Source organism: Serinus canaria, chromosome 4 (genome assembly GCF_022539315.1).
Source record: "Serinus canaria isolate serCan28SL12 chromosome 4, serCan2020, whole genome shotgun sequence".
In the NCBI taxonomy this organism is placed as follows: Eukaryota; Metazoa; Chordata; class Aves; order Passeriformes; family Fringillidae; genus Serinus; species Serinus canaria.
The window spans coordinates 16014696-16042131 of record NC_066317.1 but is presented as its reverse complement, the minus strand read 5'-3'; the positions used below and the strand labels follow the sequence as shown (position 1 = coordinate 16042131).

Here is a 27436-nt window from a genome sequence, read left to right as displayed (position 1 = left end):
ACATCCTCAGGCACACACGGGTCTTCAGGCCCATCTCAGCACAAGCAAACAGAACTTACAGCAAAATCTAAATAAAATATTTAATATTTTTGGCCAAAGCACTGTCCTGCAGTCACACTGGGCTGGTATTTTTCTATTAAAGCGGGATTTTCCCATGCAAGAACTTGCCACAGTCTCCTTTCAGGATTATGTTTGCTTCCAGTTTCTTTTCCCCATCTATCAGCTTGGCCAGGAAGCCCAAAGTAATCAAATCTCTTGGTGCCCTTCCATTTGACAGCCTCCTCTTCCCCTGACATTCAGAAATGCTGAGGGGAGAGGTATTTTGAGCAGCACCAAATGCACAGCTGGAAATGCCAAGTGAAACACTGCTGTAATTCTGATGTGCGATGCACAAAGACCTTTGCTTTGTTTCAAAATTAAACACAGTGGCCAGGCTAACTCATAACTGTTTATTGTAAATCACTCAAGAGTTTACACATCATTAATGGCAAAATAACACTTTTAAAACACCTGCTGGATGAAAGACAGAATAAAGACAACTCTTTTATATTATATGGCATCATTTGAAAAACAAGAAACAGAACAAAAAAGAAACCATTTTATTTTTTTTTCCCACTTTTGCATCTTTCCTGAAAATATCTGGGCCTGAGTCTCAGTTATCTTGAGATCCCTGCCTTGCCCAGGGCGTGGGGCTGTGTGTCTGGGAAGCAGGCACTCCCTCCCCGAGGGGCAAGGCAGGACATTCTTTATAAATGAAAATCATGCCCTCTATCTTCAAAAGTGCTCCAGTGCTGACAGTTTAAAGCCTCTCTCCTGCACTGGCTAACATCTAACACAAAGGGCTATATGTCCCATTAAATCCACATGCCTTTTTTTAAAGATTTTTTTCCTTTTTTAAATTTTTTTCTCTTTTTTTTTTTTTTAATTAAGCAAGGCAACTGTTAAAGTTCAGAAGCTACATAACTGTCTTTATATTTTGCTCAGAAACCAATGGATGTTGCATGCAGCTGAAATATTAGTACAGGCTCTGACTTAGATAAAGGTCAGTTTTCTAAGACCCACTAGTCAAAGGCAGAAAAAGAAATTAAGATGCCTCTTGTGGAAAAGGAGCTAAAATATGCATGCATCGATGGCCATGACTGATTAGAATATGACTTGGGTCTCCAAACATTGAAACCGAAGCTTTATTTGGCTTAAGACATGGTTGAGCTCTATACATTTACAATTACAATGTATATGTGACAACAAAGGAACCATCTCAGTATAGCATCAGTTGGTATTTTGGCCTGTATAGAGACTAATCTTCAACACAAAAGCCTGCTCAGCAATAAATGGTTTTCATATTTAGCAAAGACAGCAGTGCACTGGGCTGGCTAACAGGGCTAACAAAAAGAAGAAAGCAGGTTTCCAAACTAACATCTAACTAAACTGAGGGTGGTTTCCCCCCTTGGACATACTGTTTTTCATCAGTGGTGTTACTGTCCTTTCCAGGAGTATGCAGCTGACACACTACACTGGGCCCTGCCCCATCCCCCCAAAAGATGCACCTCAAAACCTTACTGGATTAGCAGTAGGAACAAAAATCTCCCCTAACTGCACTTGGAAAGGACAGTTAGCTCCTTCAACCTGCCAACATTTACCATGAACAAGCAAATTACAACAAATCTGACATGAACTACAGTGACTAAAATCAAATCTCTCTCCTGCTTAACTGCAATTTTAAATAATATAGAACATTTTTACACTTAATAGTCTTAAGTTTGGACATAAGACAGCTAATAAGGAAAAAGGAAAAAAAAAAAGGCTGTGGCTGAATCAATTCCTGGGGAACTAATTCAGCCCAACCAATCCAAAAAAAAAGAGTAATTCTACCCGGAGGTAAATCCACCACAGGCACGGGGTTGCGCGCACACCCAGCAGCCACGCGGACGGACAGCAGCGCTGGCACAGCCAAGCGTCACTCCTCAGGCACTGCCATCTCCAGTCCTTTCCTTGCGAGCCTGGATCATCTCCTTCGGAGCCTGCTTGCGGTCAGTGACCAACCCCAGCCAAAACATGAAGTCAATGAACCAGGTGGTGGGGTTGAACTTCAGGCCCAGCTCGCTGGCTGAGTAGTCAAACGGGAAGGTGTGGTGGTAGTTGTGGAAACCCTCACCTGAAAAACACAGAGGGAGTTTAAAGACCACGTGGCTGGCACATTTGTCAACACGGGAACACACTCAGGCAGGACACTCCAACACCCATTGCCCAAGCCTTGCATCTAGTGGAGGTTATGCTCCTCCCCAGTAGGAAGGGGCATGTCCCACGCCTTATGCTCAGGGAAGAAAACCAGAAGTGCTTCAAGACGGGAGACACACAACTGAGTCAGAAGTGGGGTCCCTCACTTCTGCTGCACTTTCTGCTGAGCAGAGCTTGCTGCTGGGTGCTAACACCTCCCTTCCCAGAGACCACATGGTGTTATTTCAAACATGGGCACCATCAGTAGAACACGGGCACCTTCCTCTAGGATGCACAAGCTCTGGTCTTCTCCAAACCCTGGCTCCAAGAGGTGTCCAGCCACAGGCACCCAGAGTCCCCAGCAGGGTGAAAGACACTCTAGGGAGTCTCTGTGGTCAAGATGCCCCCAAGATAAGTTAGAGAGTCTCTTTTCCCAGCTCAGCAGCTGAAGAAGGAGTCAGGATTCTTCAGTTCTGGTTTTGAAGGTTGTTTATTTTCTCTTATCCATAACATTCTTTCCCTGGCCTGCTGAGGTCCGTGTCAGTGGCACATGCCCGCCCCCAGGGCGGTGTTGTCTTTTTATACTAAAAACTACATGTACTTTATTTACAATTATTTTCCAATACCTATCACCTATGTTAGACAGTCCGTCTCTACCCTAAACCAATCCAGAAGATGGAGGCTAGGAAGAAGGAGAAAGAAGGACAAGGCACACCCAAATTCCTCCATCTTGGGACCCCGACCCCCCATTCTAAAAACCCCAAAATTGTTCTTTTCACCCAGTGACAAACTAACTATCATTCTACTTAAACTTCTGTGGCTTGTAGATCCTCACATAAGGTTGGTAATTTTTTCCATGGGTCAAAATCAAAGGCACAGACAGGGGTCCTGTGCCAAGGTCTCTGAGCCCTCTGGAAGGGGCTCAAGCCATCCAGGGCAGCCAGAGGGATGTCCTGGATTCTGACACGACACCACCCCGAGTTGGCAGAGCTGTGCCCAGGGCTGCAGCACTCACCAATGGCTCCCAGGGTGACCAGGGTGTTCTGCCTGGGGTTGATGTTCTTGTCGTAGGGGCGGTTGCCGTACATGTGGGCGGCGCTGTTGACCAGCCAGGTGACGTTCAGGGAGATGGTGTACCGCAGGATGGAGGCCAGGAAGTAGGCATTCCACAGGCTCTCGCCCCACAGGTACCACGGCACGATGGTGGGGATCACAAAGCACATCAGCACAACTGAGCTCTTGTAATACCTGCAGGAGTTACAAGGGGAAAAGGAATGCAAAGTAAGACACGTCCTGTTCGTCCCCCTAAGACCCCTTATAAAACCCCCTTGTTTGTCCATAGGACCCGTCTTGTTCATCCCCCTATAAAACACCCAAAAGGTGTTAAGGTTTAAAATAGATCCCTGCTTTTGTTGAGTTTTCTGAAAGGGATGAGGAAAAACAGAGTTTGGATTTATTAGACAGTTGTTAAAACTCTGCATTCCCCCAAAGTCTTTCGGAAAGGAAGAACTGTCATTTTTATTTGACAAAAACAAACAAACGGCTTCCAATTAAGATCCACAGAGGGCTGGAAAAAATGCTAATATTAGCAGTATTTTTGAAAGGAAAGAAGTTTTCATGAACTCAGTTCTCATCTGTAACGCATGAGCTAGTTTTGATCATCTTGTGCATGAAATAAATCAACCACTTTCCTTGCAAGTTCTCTGCTTGATGTATTTTGCTGTTGTTTGGAGGTTGTGCCTCACGTCCTGGGCTCCAGAAGGAGATCTGCAGCTCTACAGCAACACCAGCCACGGTGAAAAGGGCATTTCCTCAGCTCTCTCACAGAACTCAATTCTCACTTACCTGAGCTATGGCCCTCCAAGCAAACAAGTTCCCTTTCTTTGCTCCATCAAAGATAACAAGTAATTTCCCACTCATATGACTGACTTCTGATAAGGTCAGAAGTCTGACCTTATCAGACTCTCATCAGTTCAAGGCCAGGATTTAAGTAGAGCTTGAGGAGAAAAGTACTTTCCACTCCAGAAAACTCCTTCAAAGTTCAAAGCCTCTACCACTCTGGGGAAATAGAATAAAATATGAGAACATCTTATCAGGCACCAATTAAAACTTATCCTGCCAGATAGAAGAAGCCCAGGCTGAGGTCTTTGATGAAGACATGAAATCTCCCATCTGAACAAGCATCAGAGTACATTGTCTTCCTCTGACTGAAACATCCCCCTTGGAGTGAGAAACCTCCTTACCTGGAGTGCAGGGAAATCAGTGCCTCAACACATGCCTGGGGAACACCTCTGCTTTCACCACACAAAAACTTTATCATGGAGACACTTTGCCTGTGAGCTCTTCTCTCACATCATTTTTATTGAATCAGGATTGCTCCCTGATTCACAGAGGGTAGGTTTTGCTGTCAGTCGTGCCTGGAGCACTACTATGATTTCAACTGAAGTGATGTGGTTTTAAACTGACTGAGTGGTGCCTCATCCACAACTCAGCAGCACCACTAGAAGCTTAACAATTTGGCCTTAAAACAAAACCTGACAAGAAGGATTTATTATGATTCTCAGTGATGTATTATGATTCTTAGTGCCTGCTAGTTTTTCCAGGCTGTCAAAAAACCCCCAACACTGCAACCTTGTAGGAAGGAGAAACCCAAATTCTGGGTAAGGGAATAAGCCCTAAATCCAAATCCAGAGCAAAGGCATTTGCTAAGACAACTTTCCTGCAGAAAACACACTTCTTCGCTAGACAATCTTTGCAGCGTGACCAAAGCAGTAAAGCCTGCTTCTCGTGGGATGCTGTTGTTGTGGAAAAGGTAATAACCAAGAGGAGCTGCAGCAAACTGCAAGGGAGCTGTTGCAAAAAGGCACTGCCAACTGAGGAACCAGTGAAAGCAACCCTACATGGAGGGAAGTATCCCTCACTTCTGGAAGATTTCCATTAAAAGGGTAATTTTCCTGTCTTAGAGAAATCTGTGTGCAAGCAAAAATTTTTAGACTTAACTGACTGCTCCCCTCACTCAGAAAACACACAGAAATGGCCTTAAGCAGTTTTCCAAAGTGCCTGGATGAAACGCTTGCAAGCAGAAAGTCTTCTTGTGCCTAAAACACAGGTGCTCACATAGAGCATGAAGGGTGTTGCTCAATTCCCAGCTCTCAAAGAGTGTGTAGCAAACTGAGCTAGGAATGTGCTGATTCCCAATGGAGATAATTAATCCTGTACAGAATGGCACTCTTGGGAGAGGTGGCACTTGGCCTACACTGGCCCAGGGGTGCCAGAAATGACTTTGCAGAGTGAAATGTGCACTTCTGTGTTAAGGCAACTAGTGACTGCAGAGTTTGCTCCTGTGATCAAAGAAGAAGGCTGAGATCCGAGCAACTTCTGTCACAGCTGTTTTCATACCCAGCCCTGGCTTTTTGGGAAAGCAGAGGCACAAGGACAGGGCTCACTGCTTGTGCCACAGAGAACAGTCAGCAAGTGTCAGCCACATGGGAATAGTGGGGCCCAGAGGAAAGGCATCCCAGCACCTGCAGTCATGGAGGCAGGGATATCTCAGGGAAGAGAAGGGAAAGAAAAACAAGGAATGAATCACAACCAGACCGCCAGGCGGGAGGATCTCTCCACGCCCACCTCACAGCAGGGCCCAGGGCTGGCACTTACTTTCTTTGGAACCTGACGACAGGGTCATCGAGCAGGTCAGTGAAATCCAGTTTCCTGCCCTTCTCGATGACGTCGCGGTGCTTGCGCACGAAGAGCCAGCCGATGTGGGAGAAGAAGAAGCCGCGGCGGGCGTTGTGCGGGTCCGCGTCCGTCTCCGAGTACTTGTGGTGCACACGGTGGTCTCGGCTCCACTCGTAGATGTCGTTCTGCACAAAAAATACCCTGGGCTCAGAGGAGAGGGGCAGGCACTGCCAGGACCTCCAGTCCTCCCATGTCACTGTCACATTTTCTGGAAAAATCCCTTGGCCAGGATTTTTTTGTTTTGCTGCTTTGGAATGTGGTTGGAGATTGTTTGTCCAACATGTGAATTGTTTTAACTTAATGACCAATCATGGTCCAGCTGTGTCAGGACTCTGGAGAAAGAGTCACGAGTTTTTCATTAGTATCTTTTAGCCTTCTGTAAGTATTCTTTCTCTATTCTTTAGTACAGCATAGTATATAATTCTTTAATATATTCTAGTATCATAAAATAATAAATTAGCCTTTGAAGAACATGGAGTCAGATTCATTTGTTCCTCCTCCGTCTGGGGAACCCCGAAAATATCACACTCCCACACATGGTAACAGCAGCAAGCCCCTCTCTGATGCTCCTCAAAAAGGTTGTTGACTAAAACCATGGGAGTTACCATCATCCATGGTAAAACCATGATTTTAAACCATGTCAGTCCACATGGAAAACCACACTGACTAAAACTGATGGGAGTTACCATCATCAGTGTGCCCTGGGTGTCTGAGGATGGGCTGCAGGGACTGGGTACATACATGTTGACACTGTTATTTTAAGACTGTGCTATGGGGAACCTTGTGTATTTATTTTCAGCAGACTACTGTACAGAGTCTCTCAGTTCTGGCATCCTCTTTCTCAGCTGGTTGCAGCTGGTGCCCTCCAGGCACAAACACAGTGCTGAAAATGGGACAGAGCCTGTGGATCACTACAGCCACTGTGGTGAATGACATGACACTGAAATGCCTTACGGCTGTAAATGGAATCATGGGGACTGCAGGGAGGGAGGGATAGACCACAATTTCACACTTGGATCCATAAAGTGAGACTTTCTGAGTTCACTCAGCCAAAGGGATTTCAGCCTCCCAGTTTGCTCTGCAGGATGCCCTGGCTGGATGCACTGGACCAAACTGGTGGCTTTTCCAGTGGTGCTGAGTTATTAGTGCAGGGCACTGTAAGCACATTCAGCACTTGCAAACCTCAGGCCACACACTCGTCTATGAATTTAACTGCTCAACACCAAAATGTCAGTCAATGCCCAGATCCACAGGAGGGTGAACTTTAATCAGAGAGTTCTTAGCAGAGGTTGCTAGTTCCATCTCTGCACAGTCAGAAGCAAAAATACCCAAGGAAGGAAAGGCTTGGGTTACTTTTAGGAACAGCACCCACAACCACCAAGCACAGCAGCTTTGCTCCCAGTAGAACTGAGCAAACCAACTGCAGTGTCTCTGAAGTGAAAACAGGACACCACCCATCTGGGCACTGAATACACCACAGTTCACAGCAAGCACAGGATAATGAAACTGTGTGTACCTTTATTTTGTGGGGCAAGAGCCCTGTGCTGAAAGCATTGCAGAAATAATCATTGCTCTTTCTTTCAGCTGTCAACATTTGAGAGAAAGCACTGAGGGGCCTCTGGGAACAACTGCAAAGAGCAGCTAAAGAATCCAGCCCAAATGGCTCCAACACCCAATTTCAGCTCCACAAAAATGCCCTCTGACTGCAAGAGCACACCAGGGACAAGTGAGAAACAAGAGCCCTGGAAAGATCTCAGCTCCACTGCATTCAGTTATGCTCAGCCCTTTGCTGTTGCCATGTAGTGAACACAGTGATGCTGGGAGTGGGCTGGCGATGAGGGGGACATTTTCCTGACACATCTAAGCCACTGAGAGGAGGCAGCAAAGATCAGCCCCTTGCCAGGGCTCCAGTGTGCTGCACCTTAACCATCTCACTGCATGAGAAAACTAAGTAAACTGCAAAAAAGCAAAGGAAGTCACCCAAGTCCTCAGTGAGAACCCCTCTACCTTCCTACAGAGAAATCAAAAGGAATGAAAACCTCTACACTGCTTCAAGTGGCTTCAGTGGGAATATCCATATGACTGGAAAATGTCAACATTAAGTAACTTAAAAATAAAACAGGGTTATGCAAGAAGCACACTTAGAAAAGGTCTTCTTTCTTAACCAGAAATAATTTTTCAAGTGAGACTGTTGATCAGTTTGTCACAAGAGCACTTGATAAAGTCCTTTGTGGGACAGCAGATAACCAGGAAAAGCAATGATACTGTGAGAAATTAGCTTGGCTTTTCATGCCTGCAAATGCCTGCAGAGCTGGTAAAAAAAACATGATTCCCCAGATGAAAGGATTAGGAAGCTGTGAAACAACTGAATTGCATCTAATTAAAACCACAAAAGCTAAGAGGAAATAAAAGCCTGAGGCCAGCACTGTTGACAATAAATACACCATGAACTGGAGCACAGCATGTGTGAATATGCTCTGAGAGTATTATTAGCAACCATTTTTTAAGAACACATCACTTTTGATCAAGTTTCAGGTAAACACAGGGGTGAAATCCCTCCTGAAGCTGAGAGCAACAGCGTCATGCTGTGACAGTGATGCAGCCACGAGGTTTCATGAGCAGGTCCCTTAACAAACCTCCAGAATGAAAGGTGCCACTGGCCTGGGCTGTGTGACAGTCTCCATGTGCTGACACAGATTTCCACACCACCCCTCCTGCTGTATCCAACACAAACACAGGTTGTGCCACAGAGATGACACCAGCACAGCCCAGCTGAGGTGCTGGAACTTAAATGCTGGGAGATCAATAAGCCAGCTATTACCTATGTCTGAAACAGACAAGTGACAGCAAGAAGAACAGTCTTTCAAAATTATGAGAGTTTCACTCTAGATGGAAAGAAACACAGCTCATCATGCTCCAATCATTAAAAAAACCCACATGGCAAAACTGGCTGCATCTGATGGTATTCCAGAGGAGGTACAGCATGTCACAGCCCAGACAGTATCAAGCTAAAACTCTACAGCAGTTTCGTTCCCCTGCCCTGCAAAAATTCTGAATATATTCTGAATATATATATTTTTTATATATTCTGAATATATATATTTCCTCCTCATTTAGCATCCAGGGATGCTGTATGCATCTCCAGTGCTACCTCTTCCTCCCACAGCCAACCTGAAGGAGATGGACCTGAAATTTCATCACTCACTGTCTGTCTGTGGTGGTGGAAACAGCCTTCACAGGCAATGGATATCGTGGTAATTAGGAGCAGGCTTTAGATTTAGATTGGGTAATTTGGCCTTTCATCTTATTTCTGATATGAAGGGCACAAAGGTGGCTTGAAGCTACTTTGAAGTACTTCCCTGCCTCAGAATCCCAGTGTCCTCAGACAAAAGCAGTGATGAGCACAATGCAGCTGAGAGCAAAATCCATAGCAACAGGGGAGCAGAATACAATGAAATCCCTGTGTGCAGGCTCACTGCAAACAGCTCTGCACATTCATTTAAATTACTTGTGAAAGATAAGATCAGCTGTGTAACAGGGAGACAGTACCAGGGGCTTCTCAAAACTCCCAACAGTTGTTTAACACATTGAGCAAAGGGCTTGTAAAGCTCTCCAAAGAACCAGATGGAAAATGGTTCAGAATAAAGAAAGGCTGTAGTCAAAATGGACACATTTCCATTTTCAGGCAAAAGCATTGTGCCCTTTGTAATGTGTAGAGGGGCTAACTAATTAATTCTTTCCACCTTAAAAAAGAAAAAATCAAAGATGATAAATGAGAAGTACAGAGCTAGATAAAGGGACTCTTTTCATTCTCTGTCAAGGCAAATGAACAAAAAGTCAACCAGCCAGATTGAAAGGGAAAAAATGAAATCTCAGGGCACAAGACATACTTGTGCCACAAGGGGTTATGGCAGCCAAGCTCAGTAAGTTTAATTTTAGTACAGGTAAGTCTAATTTTAGTGCAGGTTCCTATCTCTATCCTTGCCAGCCAGAGGAGGAACCATATTCACACTGAGAAGATCCTGGTTCAGGGCTAACTCCTACAACCAGCTGGGTGTTACACAAGTGTTTCTGTGGTCTAGGACTGCCTACCAGCAAGTACAGAGCTAGTAACACACTTCTTCGCAAACGTATTTGAATTTGGCTGGTGGAAAACGCTGCATAAAACAGAGATAAATTAAGATTGTGGAAGGGCGCCTGCTCTCCTTTCTGGGCACAGTCTCCAACTGCCTGGATGAACAGACTCTTGGTTACACTGACACATTTGCATCAAGCTGGCCCTTATAAAAGTCTCCACGTTGTCCTGTGAAGTGTGGGGCCTGACCTGTGCCACAGCTCAGCTGCTGGGGCACGGAACCTCTGATTTGGTCACCTCCAGCTCAGTCCTTATGCAATTATTGCTCCTGGTCTGCCTGGTGCACATGGTTACGTGGGTGGTGAGAGGGGCTCTGCATCCCCTGAGCCAGCAGAATGTGTTACAGCAAATAAATGTCTTCCTGCCAGGTTTTCTTTTTTCTTTCCTCTGCTGTCTCTAAGCTGAGGGGATCCCTGCACAGCAGAGAGAGCTGCCTAGAGGCTGAGAACCCAAACAAGCAACACAAGCTCACCTGGAAAGCCATGGAGTTAGCTGCAGCCAGAAAGATCCTCAAAGGCAGCTTGGCTTTGTAGGAGCGGTGGCTCCAGAGGCGGTGCGCGCCCGCTGTCACGCCCAGAGCCGTCATCAGGAAACAGAAATACGCTGAAAGACACAAAACCAAAACACAGCGTCTGCCACGGGGCCACCTGACATCACCTGAGCTCTCAGTGCCATGAAGATGCCCCTTGCCCTGCCTGCAGCGTGGCTCAGGAGAGGCTGGGCAGACAGGAGGTGAGGCTCTCAGCCCACCTCTGCCTCACAGACTCTGTGCCTGAAGAGGACAGGCTTATTTTGCAAGTGTAAAATCAAAACAAGGGCAGATTCGAACATTAAAGAATATTACAGGACAATTTCAAATCTATTTACACCATCTGCAGCAATGTGTTGTTTAGCCAGGGCTTCCTGCCACCCTACCCACACAGACATGTTTTGGTTAAAACAGCCTATTTCAAATACCAGAACAAATAGGGGAAATGAGATCCCCAAAAATGGGTTTAGTACTTGTGTCTGTACAAGAATCTGTCCACCAGGGAACCCTGGTAGACAGGCAGAGGCTTGACAGGAATTCACAGTCTGCTTTTCCCAGTATGTAGTGTAAAACATTTATCTTTGCAAAAAAAGAAAACAAATGTGTATGTAGGTGTGTGTCTACTGTGTCCCTCTATCAACTCCCAGCTCACAGTGCCTGAAATGGCAGCATCTGAGAGAAAATAGAATGGAAAGATATTTGGGAAAATAACAGCAACCATATTTCATGTTGATTGTCATCCCTGCAGACTGAAAAAGCAAATGGACTTTTTCCACTCGGCTGGTGGATCCATCAAAAACAGATTTACCCAAACTGCTTGCCATTATGTGTATGGCCAAAATCCCTGTCATCTCCTGTACAGCAAACCAAAGCCTTTCTCACAAGATGCAGCAGACAGCTGGAGTCAGAATGGTTCCAGTAAAGATGATGCCTCTCTAAAACCTGCTTTGGGTGCCATCACTGAAGAGACAATTCTGATTTTCAGCAGGCTGCATGCGCATGGTACTCCTAGAAAAGGCTCATTTGTGCAGTTATGCTGAGTCCATTGAAATCCATAATGAAATTAAAACTTCTACTTACCTGAAGAGAACTACAGAAATGAACTAAAATCATGCATTCTCTCTGCCCATTATCTATAGATATTGCTGAATCTACAGATTACTCTCAGATCACTAAAAATGCTGGCATCACAACTCCTCACACTTCCATCTCCACTGAAGAGCTGCAGTTCTTGCATATGCCTTGTTAGAGCAAGGACATGGGACTCCTGTGAAATTGGGGAAAACCTATCCTACCATTTGCTGTGTGTGATGTTGAGCTGTGCAGAAACATCACTAAATAAAGCCTTCCAAATCACTCAAATGACTGCAATTGTGGGAACAGATCTGTGACACACAGAATACTGACATTATCCAGCTAACATAAAAATATTAAGGTTAGAGTCCTGAATCATTACAAGAACATATTTTCTGTGGGCTTTATCACTTTAACCTCCTGCTAGTCATGGGCTGAAATCTCCCATCTTCAGCAGTTTCTTTCTTCCTTTAAAGCACAAGGGGGCTTTTCTCCTGCTTCAAAGCAACAAATCATTTACTTGACCAAGTGCTTCTCAAGGGCACCCATCCACCTTAATCATGAATGATTGCTTAAAACAAGAATGAAAGATAAATGGGTAAAGTGAGACATGTGACATTAGGTTTGATTTCACCTCCCTTCTCTGTCCCGTGTAAGAAGGAGGCTGTGTGGTAGGTAACAGAGCATATGGAATATCTGCACTGAACACAATCAGGGACAAGCCTCTCTGGCCCTTTCCAGCCCCCCAGGAACCTGCCAGCCCCAGCCCACTCCTGCAGTGCTCAAGTGATCAAGGGAACAGCTGGGGCTCATACCCACGCACCATGCCTATTTTTTGGCTTTGCAGAGGAGGAATCACAAGAGCCGGAATCTTCCCAATATAAATCCCGAGGGCTGAAACATCCCCAGAAACAAACAAACAAAATTACTCAGGAGGTTCAGTGTCAGAGCAGAAAAAAATCCTGTCAGACGAATGCACTGCTTGGTGATAGCAAGTTTTGTGATTCTTACAGCAACTAATGTGCCCAAAAATAATATTTGACCACTAATTCCCAATGTATAAATAGCCAAGATGACAAATATTTGCCATGTAAGGAACAGGTCTCAAGTTCTCAGGTTCTCCTTTGCAGAATAAATTAGGATCTCAAACCAAAAATCAGACTACCAACCATCTGATTATATATTAATAATGCACAGCTACATCTGTATCTGTATGAGAAGAAAGCCACTGCTTGCTTGCCTGTCCCATTTTTGGGGATAGGAGTGTGTGTAGGGGGTGAACATGACAGTGAAACACAGAAGGATTGCAATGTGGAGCAAAGCAGCCAGTTAACAGCAATTCCTCCTTACACTGAAAACACCCTCTCAGAAATGTAGCTAATCAGGTTTCCCAAGTAAAAAAGAGTAAATAATATTTATGGCAGAAAAAGGGGGAAAAAATAAAGCCACAAGAAAAGTACCGATGAACAACCTGGAATTCAACAATTAATGCTATATTTCTTTTAAATTTAGTGGGATACCTAATGTACAAAGAGGAAATTGGTAAAATAGCCAGATGTGTCCTCTGCACGTTCTGCTAAGGTCTAGACAGGAGCATTTCCAATCAGCTCACTCAACAGCACAGCATAAGCAAAACAATTCAGAACTGGAGCAGAGGGAAAACCACTTAAAAGAGGGAATAAGGAGGAAGAGAGGGAAAACAGCAGGTAAACCTGTGCAAAAGAACAAAAGAGAGACCCAGAGCACGGGGACAGGGAGAGGAGGCAAGAGAGACAAGACACAGGAGGTAAAGTACCGTGCAGGCAGGGAGCTGGCAGGTTGCTAGGCTTCCAGTACACTGTGCCTGGGCACAGCTGCTATTTATGGGAACATGCCAGAATCAATAGGCAGAAGATTTTTATTCAACATTCTTATTAATGACCTGAAACAAAGGCAAACAGCATACTAATTACAACAGTGGATGATGCTATATTTGGAGCAGCAGTGAGAGAGCTAAAAAAACATGGAAGGATCCATGCAGAAAGAGGGAAAGAAAGGCTCAAAGTAAAGGCAAAGCAAAGTAATGTAGTTTGGGGAGCAGTAATTGGAGACAGGGATCTGTGATGAGGATGAGAAGCTTAGGGAAGCAGAAGCCTGAAAGGAAGATCACCAACAGTTCATAAAATATTCCCAGTGGGCCATATGATAAGGCAGCACGACATCAGTGTGATTTTGAACAGCAGGCACAGAGGTATCATCTCACTGTCAGACAGAAGCCATGAAAACTACACCAGGTAAATTATTTAAAAATGGATGGCAAATCTACCACATCAAACATTCGAGCCCCCTTTTTCAGAACAACTCATTATGCCCATAGCTGGTTTTCTGGAAAAGCTTTACCAAGCCCAGTGCCAAACTCTTCTGAAATGTCAGTATCCAGGGAAATGGCTTCCTATGAAGATATGGGGAGATGTTGCCACAGCCTGTATCTACTTTCAAGCACCAGGAAATCATCCTCTGATCTTAGTGGCTGCTTAAATTGGAGCAGATCTCACCCCTGAAAATTTCAATTCTGTTTTATGCTAAATATCAAAATTAGAACTTCTTCTGTTTCTGAAACCTGAACATTAGATATATATGTATTTATTGTTTGTGAATCCAGCACATTACAGATTGATTTTGACTTCCATCTCATATTAAAAAAACCAAATCAACCAAAAAAAGATGCTCAGCAAACACTGGGTTCATTCTGCTTATCTGAACAGACAATTCTTGCTCCTGAAATCAAGGAGATGACTGGCCATCCTTGTTCAGCACAGATGACAAGGAGACACTGTGGGATAGCAACTATCCCCACGTTACCAATGTCAAACACAACCCAGTTAGATGGAGCAAATCACAACTATCTCAGAGGGACCATACCTCAGACAGGAAAAGAGGAGCAGTGAAACAAAATCAACTGCACTTTCACAATAGCACGACTGTCAACACACAAACCACCTTTAAAATACACAATAATGTCACAGAGCTGTTCCCATGGGGTGGCAGCACACAGAGCCTGGCACCAGCTCACACCACTGGCTCCAATCCCTGAGTGTGGATGGCAGGGACAGCAGGGCTGGAGCAGGGAAGGGAATCAGCTCTTGACAGACTCACTGCAGGCACCTCTCTCCCATGTGGCTCCCAGTCCCTTCACAGGGACCTGAACAACCACGTGCCTGGAGAGGCAGCATCCTCACAGTTTGCCCTCTGTGAGGTGTTCCACACACAGAGCCCACCACAGCCCTGTTTCTTCTGAACACACTTTGGGACCAGGCAGCTTCTGTGAAGCTTTGAGCTTGTCTGCATGTCACAGCATGTAAGAAACGTTTTTGTGGTCCTGGAGCAGGTATGGTTTTAAGTCAAGTGATGACACATCTTACATCAGACAGGATTGGGGTGTATTACATCATTGCCAGCAAGCAGGGAAGAAATTCCCATTCTCTCCAGTACCAACAGTGGAGAAAAACATGTGGGAGAAAGTGCTCACTCCTTTAAACAAGAGAGATGGCAGGCCTTGTGAGATCAGAGCAGTGGCTCACCTAGCCACATATGTTCTTCTGACAGGGGTAGGGGGAGTTGCTTTGCAGAGGAGACTGAGTAAAAGAAGAATTAAAAATTTTATTTATAAGTTAAAAAAAAAAAGACAACACATGCCAGCTATTGTTGCACTAGAACTGCCTGCACACTTCAAGTGGTGTGGACTTCAAGAGGTGGCATTTTGCACAGAGAGTATGTGAAAAGTAATTACCAAGGCAAGTAATTACTGGAGGCTGTCCCAGAATTGTTATCACACTTGCTCTGACCAGGAGGGTGACAGACCTTGGGTCAGGACAGCCACCAAGGGTCAGGGCCTTGGTTTGATGTCTTGTTCTGAGGCCATCAGCCCCATTTACTCCTGTGCTGGCTGCTGCCAACCCCCTGGTGCAAAGACCTGCTCACAACCAACCCACAGCATTATTTTGTGCTCAGGGAGCTGCTCCTTCAGCACTGTCTGCACCCTCCAGCTGCTATTTTGGAAAAAACCTTACCTCTTCTAGTGCCATCTTTTTGGGGACAGCTTCAGAAGCACACAGCACTCTGCTCTGATGGAGATCCCACTGCTGGGTCAGGACACTCCCAACACTGTTCAGCCTAGAAGGTCTGACACATTCCCAGGCCCAGCCTGAATTTCCATTCAGAAAAGGCTTATACATTTTTACAAACACATTCTGTGTCTCCAGCAGTTCAAGGATCAGCAGGCAAGATCCCATGGATGCAGGAGGGAGTAATTTCCTCAGATGTGAATTCTAATCACACTAATGGCAAAGGAAGCTCATCTTTTGCTCGGGGAATTAAAATTAACAAATGCAAGGGCTGTGCTTCACCTGTAGACATCTGTTACCTCTTCAACAAGAGGGCAGCTGGAGACAGCTGACCTTACAATGCTGCTCATGATGAAGACACCTTGTGACATGACACCATTTGGTGGAAATTCCCTCTCCACAATAGCCAGCCGAGTCTCAAGCAAGCTGCTGAGAAATTTTCATCTTAGCACAGGCCTTTTTTCTCCCCTATATGTATGTAAAAGGATAACACAACTTGACTCACTTGTATTAAAAAAAAACCTATTTGAGGATTAAAAATTACAGGAATGGACATGAAACTTTTGTCTGCTTCCACACTAGCATCCTGTGCTTATTCAATCAGATAAAAATTGCTTGTTAGGGAATTTTACTAACCCAATGAGTCAAACCCAAAATCTTCCATTATGCTGCAAGAGCTGCATGAGACATACAAACAGCAAGTTGCTCAAGCACAAACATGCAAAGCTGACTGACTGCCATAAATATGGAACACTCCTGTAACTTCCAGTGGTGATTTTTTCCTTTCCAAAAATTAAATTACATCTGCATATCCTGTATCTGCCTTCTCCTCCTCACTTGGGTTTTGCTGTTATTCAGTGGCAGATTTAGGACTAATATCACCAAACTAGGGAAAGTACTTCCAGTAGCGCCGAGTGATGCCTAACTTCATTCCCTCTGAAATTCAGGGCAGCACTGCCACCCAATTCAGCAGCTGCACCATGCCTGGTCTCTTCTGAACTCCTAAGAGATCCTCCACTTCACCACACACACAGACAGAGGTAGAAGATTCTCTTCTGATTCAACATCAGGGCTCAGACCAGAAATGCAGCTGCCAATTTTGTGGTGTCTCATATGCTCTTTTATGTTTTCATGAGATAATGTCAAGTTCGGGAATACACTTTCTTGAAATGTCGTGTCTGCCCTCAGAATGGAAAGTTTTCCTACCCCAAATCAGGGCAGCAGTCTTTCCAAACCCTTTAGTTAAAAATGCTGGTTGATGTCACACACTGCACCAGAGAGAGGGCCAGGGTCAGCACGCAGCATTCTTCGATGTAGATTAGATATCAAGACCCCAGTACAGATCTGTACTGCACAACTCCAGGGAAACCTTGGAGATCTCTTCCTCCACAGCAAAGAGACACCAGGCAGCAGTAACATATCATTTAACTTGCAGCATCCTACTAAAAAAGAGCCTTACTTCCTGACCTGGAACTACATTTATTAAGGAGGAAGAAATTTTCACCATAGTCCCTAAATTGCTGCCAAGAAGCGATGCTGAATTAGTGCTCTGGCGCTGGGGTCTCTGGGATGGAAACACTGCTCTGCTGGCCAGCCCTCTGCTCACTGAGCCCTGCTAACTATCCAAGGCTGGCATCCAAAGCTCCTTGGGCTGGATTCAAGTGAGCAAATGAGAATTAAAAAGCACTGGCATGCAGCAGCACCAATTCCCTGGGCCACCCACCATACAGGTCATGCCAGCTCTCACGGGGAGCTGTGCTTCCCTGTGGAGAGCAAACATGCAAAATCCCAGGACAGAAAGTTTCATCTAAAATTAGACCTACACATCCTCTGAGCTACTCTAAATTGAGCCAAGAGAGACAGAGATAAGAGGAAGCACATCAAAGGCAAAGGGGAAGCGGAGTTTCAGAGCTGCACAGAAGATGATTTCTGATGATGCCCTACTCCTGCCCCTCTGCACCACGGTGGTGGAGCTCCAGGAGAAGCCATCTATCACATCCCCTTGGCCCTGCCACCACCAGCTCATGAAAGCCAGGCTGCCTCTGCCTGGATGCACATGCCTGCGTATGCATTTTCAGGAACATTCCCCAGAGCCAGCACTTTTGGCTGAGTATACAAAAGACTTTATTCCGGCTGGGATAACAGAAGTGTTCATATTGACAGCTGCAGCCAACGTGACACAAATAAAGCCAATAGAGCAATGGAAATCGTGGCTGACAGCAATTATTCCAGCCAATGCCAGAACTCCCCTATGAAGGAAATACAGATTCCCTGAACTCACCAGCAGCTGAAGATTGCCTTAAGATGTCGAACAGCTTGCATATATTTTTAGATCAAAAGAGAAGGCTGGAAGATGCTTTGGCTTCTCTGAAATTTTTGATGCTTATGTGTAGCCTGTCTCAGCTCAGCTGGGTCCTGCGTCATCACAAAACCACGGGCAGATTTCACTCCTCTCCTAGTGACCTCACTGCTGTCCTCAATCCGCACACTGACTTGGGCTCTGGTGGGTTTTAAGTGCTCTATAAATGCCAAGACAGAATAAATGCCAATTGTACCTCTTTTTTTTTCAGGGACAGAGTTAAAAAATAGCATGGTTAAGCCATTAGCACAGCACCCCAGAGCCCTGTGTTCAGCAGGCAGCTCTGTCCTGAGGAAGAAGGTTTAGTTATTGTTTAGCTGTTGCCTAACATCCCTGTCCAAAAAGGGACAAAGCCAAAGCTGTGTGAACCAGGTACATGACATGGGAATGCCCTGCTCTGACCCAGTGCCCTCCCTGTGACCACCAAAGCAGAGATCTGATGGCTTTGACTTTCCAGGACTTCACAGTCCAGATGACGTTTCCTTCTGTATCACTGCACCTTGCCTAGCTGTTCTGTGTCTGCTCCACTTGTGTGCTATCAGCTGCTGTACCTCTTCCTCTCCTTTCTAAAACCAAACAGAGCTCAGAGCAAAACCTGTTGCAAACAATGGCCTCTTCAGCTTTCTCTCCAGGCAGTTTTAACCTCAGAGCTGGGCTGCAAGCACTAAACCTCTTTAAAATCAGAAGGCACAAGCCCCCTGCACCCAACAGGTCAGTCAGCCAGAGCTGTCAGGTTGGAGGATGGTGCCAGGGCAGAGGAGGAGACCTTGTGTATGGGCAGGATGATGCTCCCCAGGGGCACTCACCCAGTGATTGCTCCCCACACTCCCCCAGTGACTCCTCACTGTGTCCCTCCTGCACAATCAGCCCTGCCCCAGCCCAGCCCTGCTCCTCCAGTGAGCTCTAGCACTCAGAACATCACCTGAGACACCACTGACCAAAAATGTCTTGAGAAAGATCCTCTAGAAATCCCCATCTCCTGCTGCTGAGGCCCCTACAGCAGGGGGATGGCAGGCACATGATTCCCCATGCCAGCATCACAAACAGCCTTCCCCTCTGTTTCACATCAGCTTTGCTTTACTTAGCACAGTAATTGTTAATGTTTCACTCTCCAGTGGGGCAGCACATTTTATTGTTAGCCTACATGGTAAAAATAAAATCTGATTACAGTAAATTGCTTGGCTTCAATTATAACATCAGTGTTAGTTACAAGTGCAGCTGTGACTGCAGGGAGGGTAGGTGGAGTGGCAGAGATGAGGAACCACACTAAATTCAGTGCAGTAAGCCCCCTGAGACTTCCCCTGAAGAGAAGTCCATCCTGACTCATCCACTGACACTCCTCAGAGCCTGTATTTTGCCACATGTCCTCACCTGCACATGTAACCAAAGATACAAAGCTAGATCCAGAAATCCCTGATGACTCCCCAGAGCTGCCTGCACCAGCTCAGGGACTGGAGGACCATGGCTAAAGAAGACACTTCATGCTTTTGTGGCCTTTGGCTGGGCTTTTGTGTGTCTGCTACAGCCAGCTCTGGGGGTGTCACAAACCTTCCCTTCAAGGGGCTGCTTCACAGGGATGCCTCTCCCAAGCCCACAATATGAGGGGGCAGCCCAAATGCCAACCATCCTGCCAAATTCAGACAGGGATTTCTATCTTTGCTGGATCCAGCTGTCATCCCTTTCCTCATCACACAGGTCAAAGGGAAAGAGTGCTTGGGGTTCTTGTGGCTTGGCTGGCACGGGTCGGAGCAGCCCAGCAGTGCTTTGTGCTGGGTGAACATCCCAATATCAAGCACACGCAGCTTCACTCCTCACTCAACCATTCCCACTGTAGGAACTCCTCAGGAGTGCCCTGAACCCACTCCTGAGAGCAACAGGACCAAAGGTCCCTCACACACACCCAGGGCTCAGCACACACATGGAATTTTCTCCCTATTCCTGTGCTCACAGTGACCACGTGATGTGCAGCACACAGGACAGAGGGAAACAACACAGGAGCACCAGCAATGCACTGGAGATGAAATCAGGATAAGGGACAAAAACACACACTTACAGCTGAACACTGTGACAGACAAGGCCTTGAGGAACCACCTCCAGCAACAGTTAAAAAAGAAAGGAATGAACACTGGGGAAGGGAAAACATCCAACAGGCAGGAGTGTCCTCAGCAGGAGATCACCTCAGAGCAGGATGCTGGAACAGACCCAGAACACTCTGTGACTATATCCATCCATACCTATTCCATGAACAGCCTGCCCAGGGAAGTGGTGTAGTCTCCATCCCTGGGTGGATTCAAAGGATGTGCAGTTGTGGTACTTCGGGACGTGGTTTAGTTGTGGACTTGGCAGTGTAGGTTAATGATTGTTTTTGATGATCTCAGAGGCCTTTTCCAGCCCAGGTCATTCTGTGATGCTGTTCTATCTGTGCACTATGTGAGGGTGTGTTCCCAGTTTTACCATGGACATGGAGCTCAGCCCATTCCCAGAGGTGTTACAGCCACCCCCAGATTCGGGGCTCATGCCACTTTTGAGAAGCACTGTTTGAGAAAATACTTTGTTCTTCTCAGAGATGATGGGAGCTCAGCTCTTGATGCCAGGAGGGAAGGAAGAAGCCAAGAATTTGGCTGTTCAGAGTGACAGATGTATAAGTATGCTTTCAAATGGGCCAGGGGAGGCAAAGCCAGCCCAAAACCTCTCTGGAGACAAGCAGGGCTACTCCCCTGGGCAGATGTGCACCTCAGAGATGCAATTAACATCTGGATGCTCCACCTCATGATCTAGTGGAGCAGCTGCTGTCTTGAACTGCTGAAAGCACGGTAGAGCTGGGGGCTGATGGACAGCAAGGCCAGCCTCCTGTATTCCACAGAACCCTCCCAGAGCTGCTCTCTGCTTGTGGCTGAGGCTGTTCTCGGAGCCAGCAAACAGGAGATCACCGTGGGGAGTAAGGTGAAAAAAGGTCCTTCTGTTCATTTAGCCCTTCCCAAGCATCCAAGATAAATGCATTTATGTTTTTTTTATATAAATGTTCCCTATTTCTGACTCAGCAATCACCTGAGCACAACCACTGTCCAGGCCACAGGGGAGCACAAGCACTCTCCAGAGGGGCAGCAGGAGTGACAGAGAAGTTTCCATCAAATGTCTCTGTTTCCCGGTGTGTGAAACAGGGACAATATCTGCACTCTCCTTCATCCACAGAGGAAGCAAGGGGAACTTCCCTGGGGCTAGGATTTTTTTATTTACAGCTGTCTGGCCGTGCATAGGAATGGTTTGGAACTCGAGGCAGTTAATAACCAGAAAGCCAGCAGGTGGCACTCAAGAATATCCAAGTCTCTGGAATCATGCAGGACCAATAAAACTTGCATCTGCAGTGCACAACAGCAACCTGTGCCTCGTTACACAGCCGTGCTGCCCACCAGCAGCCTGACAAAGAGGCGATAACCCCAAGTGCTAAGACCACAATTGCTTTAATCTCTTTTGTTGAAGGGATCCAGGCATCCAAGGCAGGATCCAGGCATCCCAGGTGGGATCCAGACTCTTGCCTGGGAGCAACCTGCATGTCAGCAGGGGTGCAGCTGGGCAGCACTGCTGCTCTGTCTGCTCTCCCAGCACTCATGCACGGGGGAAAGCTGAGGATAAGCATGGCAAAGGGCCTGCCATGGCTGAACATGAACAATCTGGAGCTCTCAGGAGCACTAAAACATCTCCTAAACGCTGCTAAAACAACAGCAACAAGCCTCCCATCCCATATGAGCACCATCAGGGCAAGGTGATCCTCCCTGCCAACCCCAGGCTCTAGCAAGGCAAAGCAGGGTGTGACATCCACTCCTCCCTCATGCAGCCCTGCCAAACACATCCAGGGGATCTGGGATTTCTGGGTGGCTACGCTTGTGCAGGTTTTTAAAGGTGTTTCAGAAGCCTGAAATGAAAGGTTTTAAAGCAGGCAAACAGCCTTATCTCTTTTGCAGTGGCTCTACTTCCTAAAATTAATTTGGCTACTTCAAGTACTTCCTCACAAGCCCTCTGCAAAGACTAAAAATCACTTTTTTCCAAACAAAATCTGAGACAACCACGTGATCCCCCAGATGGAGTCTTCAAGAAATTACCATGAGCCCACCAAAAGAAACTGTGAGCAGCTGTCAGCATTGGGCCCTGCAGTGAAACATGCTGGTACTTCCCTCTGTACAAGGATTCCAGAGTTTTTTAGTTTGCTTTCCTCAGTCAGACAGATAAAACTCCCTGGGACTGCCACAGGGTGGAGCTGGCTGGAGCAAGGAGTTTCCTGGATAAGAAGCATCACTTAATGGCACATTACTGTCGTAGGTGACCTCTGGAAGGTGGTCCAGCCCAAAAGAGGACATGAGTGAGCCACAGCCCCAGCTGGCCACAAGCACCCCTTTGTACAAGTTCCTTCCTGGAAAACCTGCCTGTTTGGCCCAGCCAGCCCCGCTAGCAGCGAGCTGCTCAGCTCCTCCTGGGAGGATGGTGATGCCTCCCCTTCAAACCCCCGTGGTGCTGAGCACCAGGGGGAAGGCAGCAGGGTCTTCTCCACTCACCCCCACACCAAACCACAAGTCAGGCTGCCAGAGAGCAAGGCAAGGGAGCTCCCAGTGAGCCCGGGCTGTGCAGTAGGGGACATTCCACGTCCGCTCAGCAGGTTCCATGGCTGTCCCACGGGCACAGCCCGGGGCTGCTCAATGCCTTGCACACACCATCTGCTGCCTCTCGGGTCAAGGCAGCTCCCAGCTCATGGAAAATTTTGACATGAGTAATTTCATTGTTTTTGTTCAGCTTGGACTGAAGTCAAATTCCACAGAGACACTGGGATGGCCCTGAAAGCCTGTGTTTTAACCAGCTTATCTGTACATCCCTTGAAAGATAACCCAGTTCCTGGTTCTGCAGCAATTCACATTCCCAGTTCTGCAGCACCCAGAGCGCTGTTTGGGATCCCTGGTGCAGCCCCAGGTCCACATGGGGTGTGGGAAGCTGCAGCACGGGCCTCGGGCGCTGGTGCGGGAGGCAGCGGGAACAGAGGAGCACAGATAATCCTGAGTAAACAACCAGCTGAGCCTTCCTTGGCAGCGCTCTCCCATTGTCTATTATGTACAGCTGGACAAATGTCAATAAATTACCAATGGAAATGAGCCCTGCCGAGCAGGCAGCTTGGCTGGAGCAGCTGTTTTCTAGGTGGCACAGTGGCATTTCAGCTCCACTTTGCGATCGCTGCTGCAGCAGCTGCCTCCCTCCGGGGGTGGGAAGGAAGGAGGAAAGAGGAGGAAAGCAAGCCCCGCACAGAGGGAGGGATTGTACCTGGCCTCCCGCAGGGGAGAACACAATGAGAGGTGGATATCTTGGGGGAGGAGAAGGTAAAAAGCCAAGCAGGCAGTGGTGAGTCATGGGAAGCTGTGGCTTCCTGCCAGACACCACGGAGGTCACAGCCAGCACTGGCATCCCACTCCCAGCACGCTTGTTCCTGCAGCTTATCCATGGGAGAGCAGTGCTGGGGAACACAGAGCAAAGCAATGCAAGGGCTTGCACAGGATCACTGGGAAGCTTCTTGAGTGCCAGGAAAGCTTGGGAAGAGAAAGAAAACCACAGAGGGATGCATGGAAGGCTGCAGCTCCTTCATCTGCACCCTTCAGCATACACACATCCCTGCACTACCTGACACTACTCCCATACCACCATCCAAGTTTGCCAGCGTGCCAGCCCTGCTCCAAAGGCTGGCTGGCAGCCAGCACCCACAGAAAGGCAGTCTCACAGCTGATCTGCACAGGGAAGGAGATGTGGAGAACTGGGGAGGGCGAGGGACACATCTGATTGACACCTATTCCTCCCAACACAACTTTACTGGTCGGCTCCTTCCACACCGGAGTGAGGTGAGTTTGTCAACTTCAGCAAGAGCCACCCTTTTTATCTACCCTGAGTGGCTCAGAGGGATCTCAGAAACAGGCCACCAGCGTGACAGCAAGCTAATTTGTCTGACATATTCTGCAGGAGAGTGTGTATTTTCACGTTGCTCAGCACCTCTGAGGGGAGCAGAGCTGGCAGCAGCCAGATGTGAGAGTGGCACACAGTGTCCAGGACAGCTGGAGCCAGCGCTCCCCCTCCCTGCTGTGGAGCCCCTGTAAAAACCACCCACCAAACTCCCATAAAAACTCTGTGGTCTGCTCTAGGGTGGCTGTTAAAAATAATTATGTCAAGAAATGAGAGGCTCTTGCTTTCAGAAAGAAAGGCATTAAGCTGCAAAGTCGTTGAGAACTGTTTATTATGTAGCTCAGTTTAATCTCCACCAGGAAAAAATACCTCGGAGGATGGAGGGCTGAATTGGTAATTCCATCCTTTGCCTCCAGCCTCAGAGGGATTTTTGTAAATAAGCACAGTGAAATCAGAGATGATTTCAAATTGTCTTCTTGGAAAGGCAAAACAGAAAAAGCAAGCCCACCTGCCTGCACACAACAGGACCTAAAAGGGTTGAAAGCAGACCACAGGCTGTGCATTCCAGCCACACAGCTCCCACAGGCTCTCCTGGTCTCCCTGATCGCCCAGCTGTGGCCAAGATAAACTATGAAATCAGCCTGAACACAACCAGGAACAGGGAGGAGAGAGGAATAGTGCTTGCAGAAGGAAACTATGCAAAACACAGCCACCCCACAAACCTCTTCTGGTCACGAGCAAGCCAAGGGGGGATTGTGCAAACCAGGTTGCCAGTCAAATGCAGGTGCCCTCCAGAGACCCAGAAACTGAGGATGGTGACTGAGGGAAATTTCATTTCCCAACTGCAAGCAGCAACGGTGGCAATTTCTGGGGGATTAAGACTGACTGAATATCAAAAGCTGAACCTGTGAAAAAGAGATTTAGGACTTCTCCAAACAGAAGGAATAAGCCCGACTTCTAAAGCATTTAGCTGGGGCTTCTGAAGTCACCTCGACAGTAATGACGGCAGCCTAACAACCCAAATTCCATGTCTGTGACTTCCTGCAGCAGAGACCCTTCTTTCCTCTGTATAAAAGAATCCCAGGCTGTTATATCCCCCACTTACCTCAAAGCAGGGTATTTATCCAAGAAATTGCATCAGCTGTGAGCAGCACTCAAGTTTTTACCCTCTTGGCCACCGAGATTCATGTGAATCAATACACGGTTCTGCCTGCTGAATAGTGATGCTGACATTCACCATCTATTTGGTCTCACAAACCCTGACAAGCCTCGCACAATACTGCAGTGCTTCTATGTAGCATTTTCTCCCGGCACCATTCTTCTGTGGAGAAAATAGGACCTCACCACTGTAGAATGGAAGAAAAGAAGCTGTATTTCATATTCTCTTCCCCAAACCGAATCCTTGGCTTTTCACGACATGCAGGACAGACGCTGCAAGCCATCTCCCCTCAGAAAGCACAGCCTGGCTTATCGTGTCTGTGCCAGCACCTTAAAGCACTTACTCGACTTTCACATCTTCCCTACCGAAAATTTGTTATCACCTTCCTCAAGAAACAAACGAGGAGCCGATTTTCCACTCCAAACCGGAGCAGAAACCCGTGGGTGCTCAGAAAGTAACACGGTGAAACAGCAAAGGGACGGCCAGCGCGTCCTCCCTCAGACCTTCAAAGCGAAACACCAGCGCTGGACTGGGCTTTTTTAACTAAAAACCTGATAAACGTAACCGGAGGCAGAGCGCCTCCTGTTTCTACAGCAACCGAGGGCCCGGCGCGGCGCTGGCAATGGCATCCCGGGAGCGGCCGGGGGGGGGCTGGGGAACAAAGCCACGGCGCCAGCCAGCAGGGCACGGACCGGGGACACCGAGAGCGCCCGCCGCCCCCCGCCCACCTGTAGCGCACCCCGGCACTCACCCCAGAGCAGGGTGAGGATGTGCGCCCGCGGCACCAGGCTGAGCGCGTAGACGGCGCCCAGGTGCAGCAGCCCCATGAGGACCACGTTGCGCCAGACGATGGCCTGCCCACCGCCCGCCGAGCCCGCTGAGCCCGCCGAGCCCGCCGAGTCCGCCGAGTCCGCCGTGCCTGCCTCGCCGCCGGCCGCCCTCCGGGGTGCGGCCATCGCTCCGGCCGGGCGCCGGGCAGGGGCGGCGGCGCTCCCCGCGCAGCGCGGCCCCGCAGCGGCTACGGGCGGCCGGGGCGCGCCGCCACCGCCGCATCTGTTGCTGCCGCCGCCGCCGCCTCCATGGAGCCGCCGCGCCGCCGGCTGCGCCCCGCACCGCGACGGGGACGGGAGGGGGGCGGCCGCGGGGACCGCATAGCGACAGCCAATGGTGGCCCCGGGCCGCCCGCTCCGCCCCGCCGCCGCTCCGGCTCCGGCTCCGCCCGCCGCCGCCTCCCGGCGCGCCCCCGCGCAGCGCGGCCCCGCGGCCCGGCCCGCAGCGCGGCCGCCGGCTGCCCGGCCCCCGGAGACAAAGGTTTCGGTGGCGATTCGTTCGGGAAGGTCGTGCCGGCACAATAAAAGATGCCGCTGGCGCTAGCGGGAGCAGGTGTTGGAGAGGCGGTGGCTAAAGTTTCCTGCCTGGCAGTGACGAGGTGGGCACTGGACACAAGCGCACAGACTGGCAGCGAGCTGTCGGCAGCGCACACCCGAACGAGGGGCGGCCTCGCTCGGTGCTTACCCTGTCCCACCATTGTTGTAGCGCTCAGGTGTGGTTTCGGGGGCCGCCGTCCCCCTGTGTCCCCCCCGTGCTGCCGCGACCTCCCGCTGCCAGCTGTGCGGGAGAGGAAGGATCCCGGGGCACCGGGAATGCCGGGGTGGCGCTGTCAATGGCACGTTCACCCGTGGCACAAGGGTGGCCCTTGTGGAGGAGCGGGCGGCGAAAGCAGCTCCCTGTTACTAGCGAGGTGCTTCACCTGCCGCGGAGCGAGAACGTCCTGCACAAGCGGCATACAGAGGGTTTAAGTCATTCGGTGGGAGCCAGGCACTGATTCCAGACAAAACGCTTGCCTATGATGCATTTTGTTTGGTGCTGAATGCTCCTGGGAGGACTGGAGGGAAGGAGGGAGCAGCCCAGGAGTGCCAGCAGCCCTCCACCCTGGATGGCACCAGATTTTCCATGATTTACAGCTTGCCACATCCTTCACTTGCTGCACCAGGACCGCCGAAGAAGGTGATTGAACTTGCCTTGTGCTTTCCTGCCCTGACCTCCTCCAGGTGCCCAAGGTCAACAGCCAGGCTTATTGCAAGTGTACCTACTTCTGACCTACTAGGTGACGCTCATCTTCCTGCTTGGACTCTGCAATCTGATGTTGGGGGCAGGCAGGAGAGAAGACTCCATCCTTCAATGATTTTTC

General features: G+C 48.3%; 1 protein-coding gene across 1 annotated transcript; it reads right to left on the bottom strand.

Annotated features, from left to right (window-relative positions):
- Positions 1-435: 435 nt before the first annotated feature.
- Positions 436-26201, bottom strand: SCD5 (stearoyl-CoA desaturase 5). The gene is made up of 5 exons (XM_018926861.3): positions 25997-26201; positions 10563-10693; positions 5875-6080; positions 3233-3465; positions 436-2155 (listed from the first exon to the last, which is right to left on the bottom strand). Exons 1-5 carry the CDS (start codon positions 26199-26201, stop codon positions 1965-1967), a joined length of 966 nt encoding a protein of 321 aa, XP_018782406.2. The 3' UTR covers positions 436-1964.
- Between the last annotated feature and the right edge of the window lie 1235 nt (positions 26202-27436).

What these genes read in the sequence shown, in the direction of transcription:
- SCD5 (XM_018926861.3), bottom strand. Translation starts at nt 26,201, where the DNA reads ATGGCCGCACCCCGGAGGGCGGCCGGCGGCGAGGCAGGCACGGCGGAC. An exon ending in GTCGTCAGGTTCCAAAGAAA is followed by an intron (nt 3,466 to 5,874) that starts GTAAGTGCCAGC and finishes TAACTCCTGCAG; the next exon opens with GTATTACAAGAGCTCAGTTG. An exon ending in GGTCACCCTGGGAGCCATTG is followed by an intron (nt 2,156 to 3,232) that starts GTGAGTGCTGCA and finishes TGTGTTTTTCAG; the next exon opens with GTGAGGGTTTCCACAACTAC.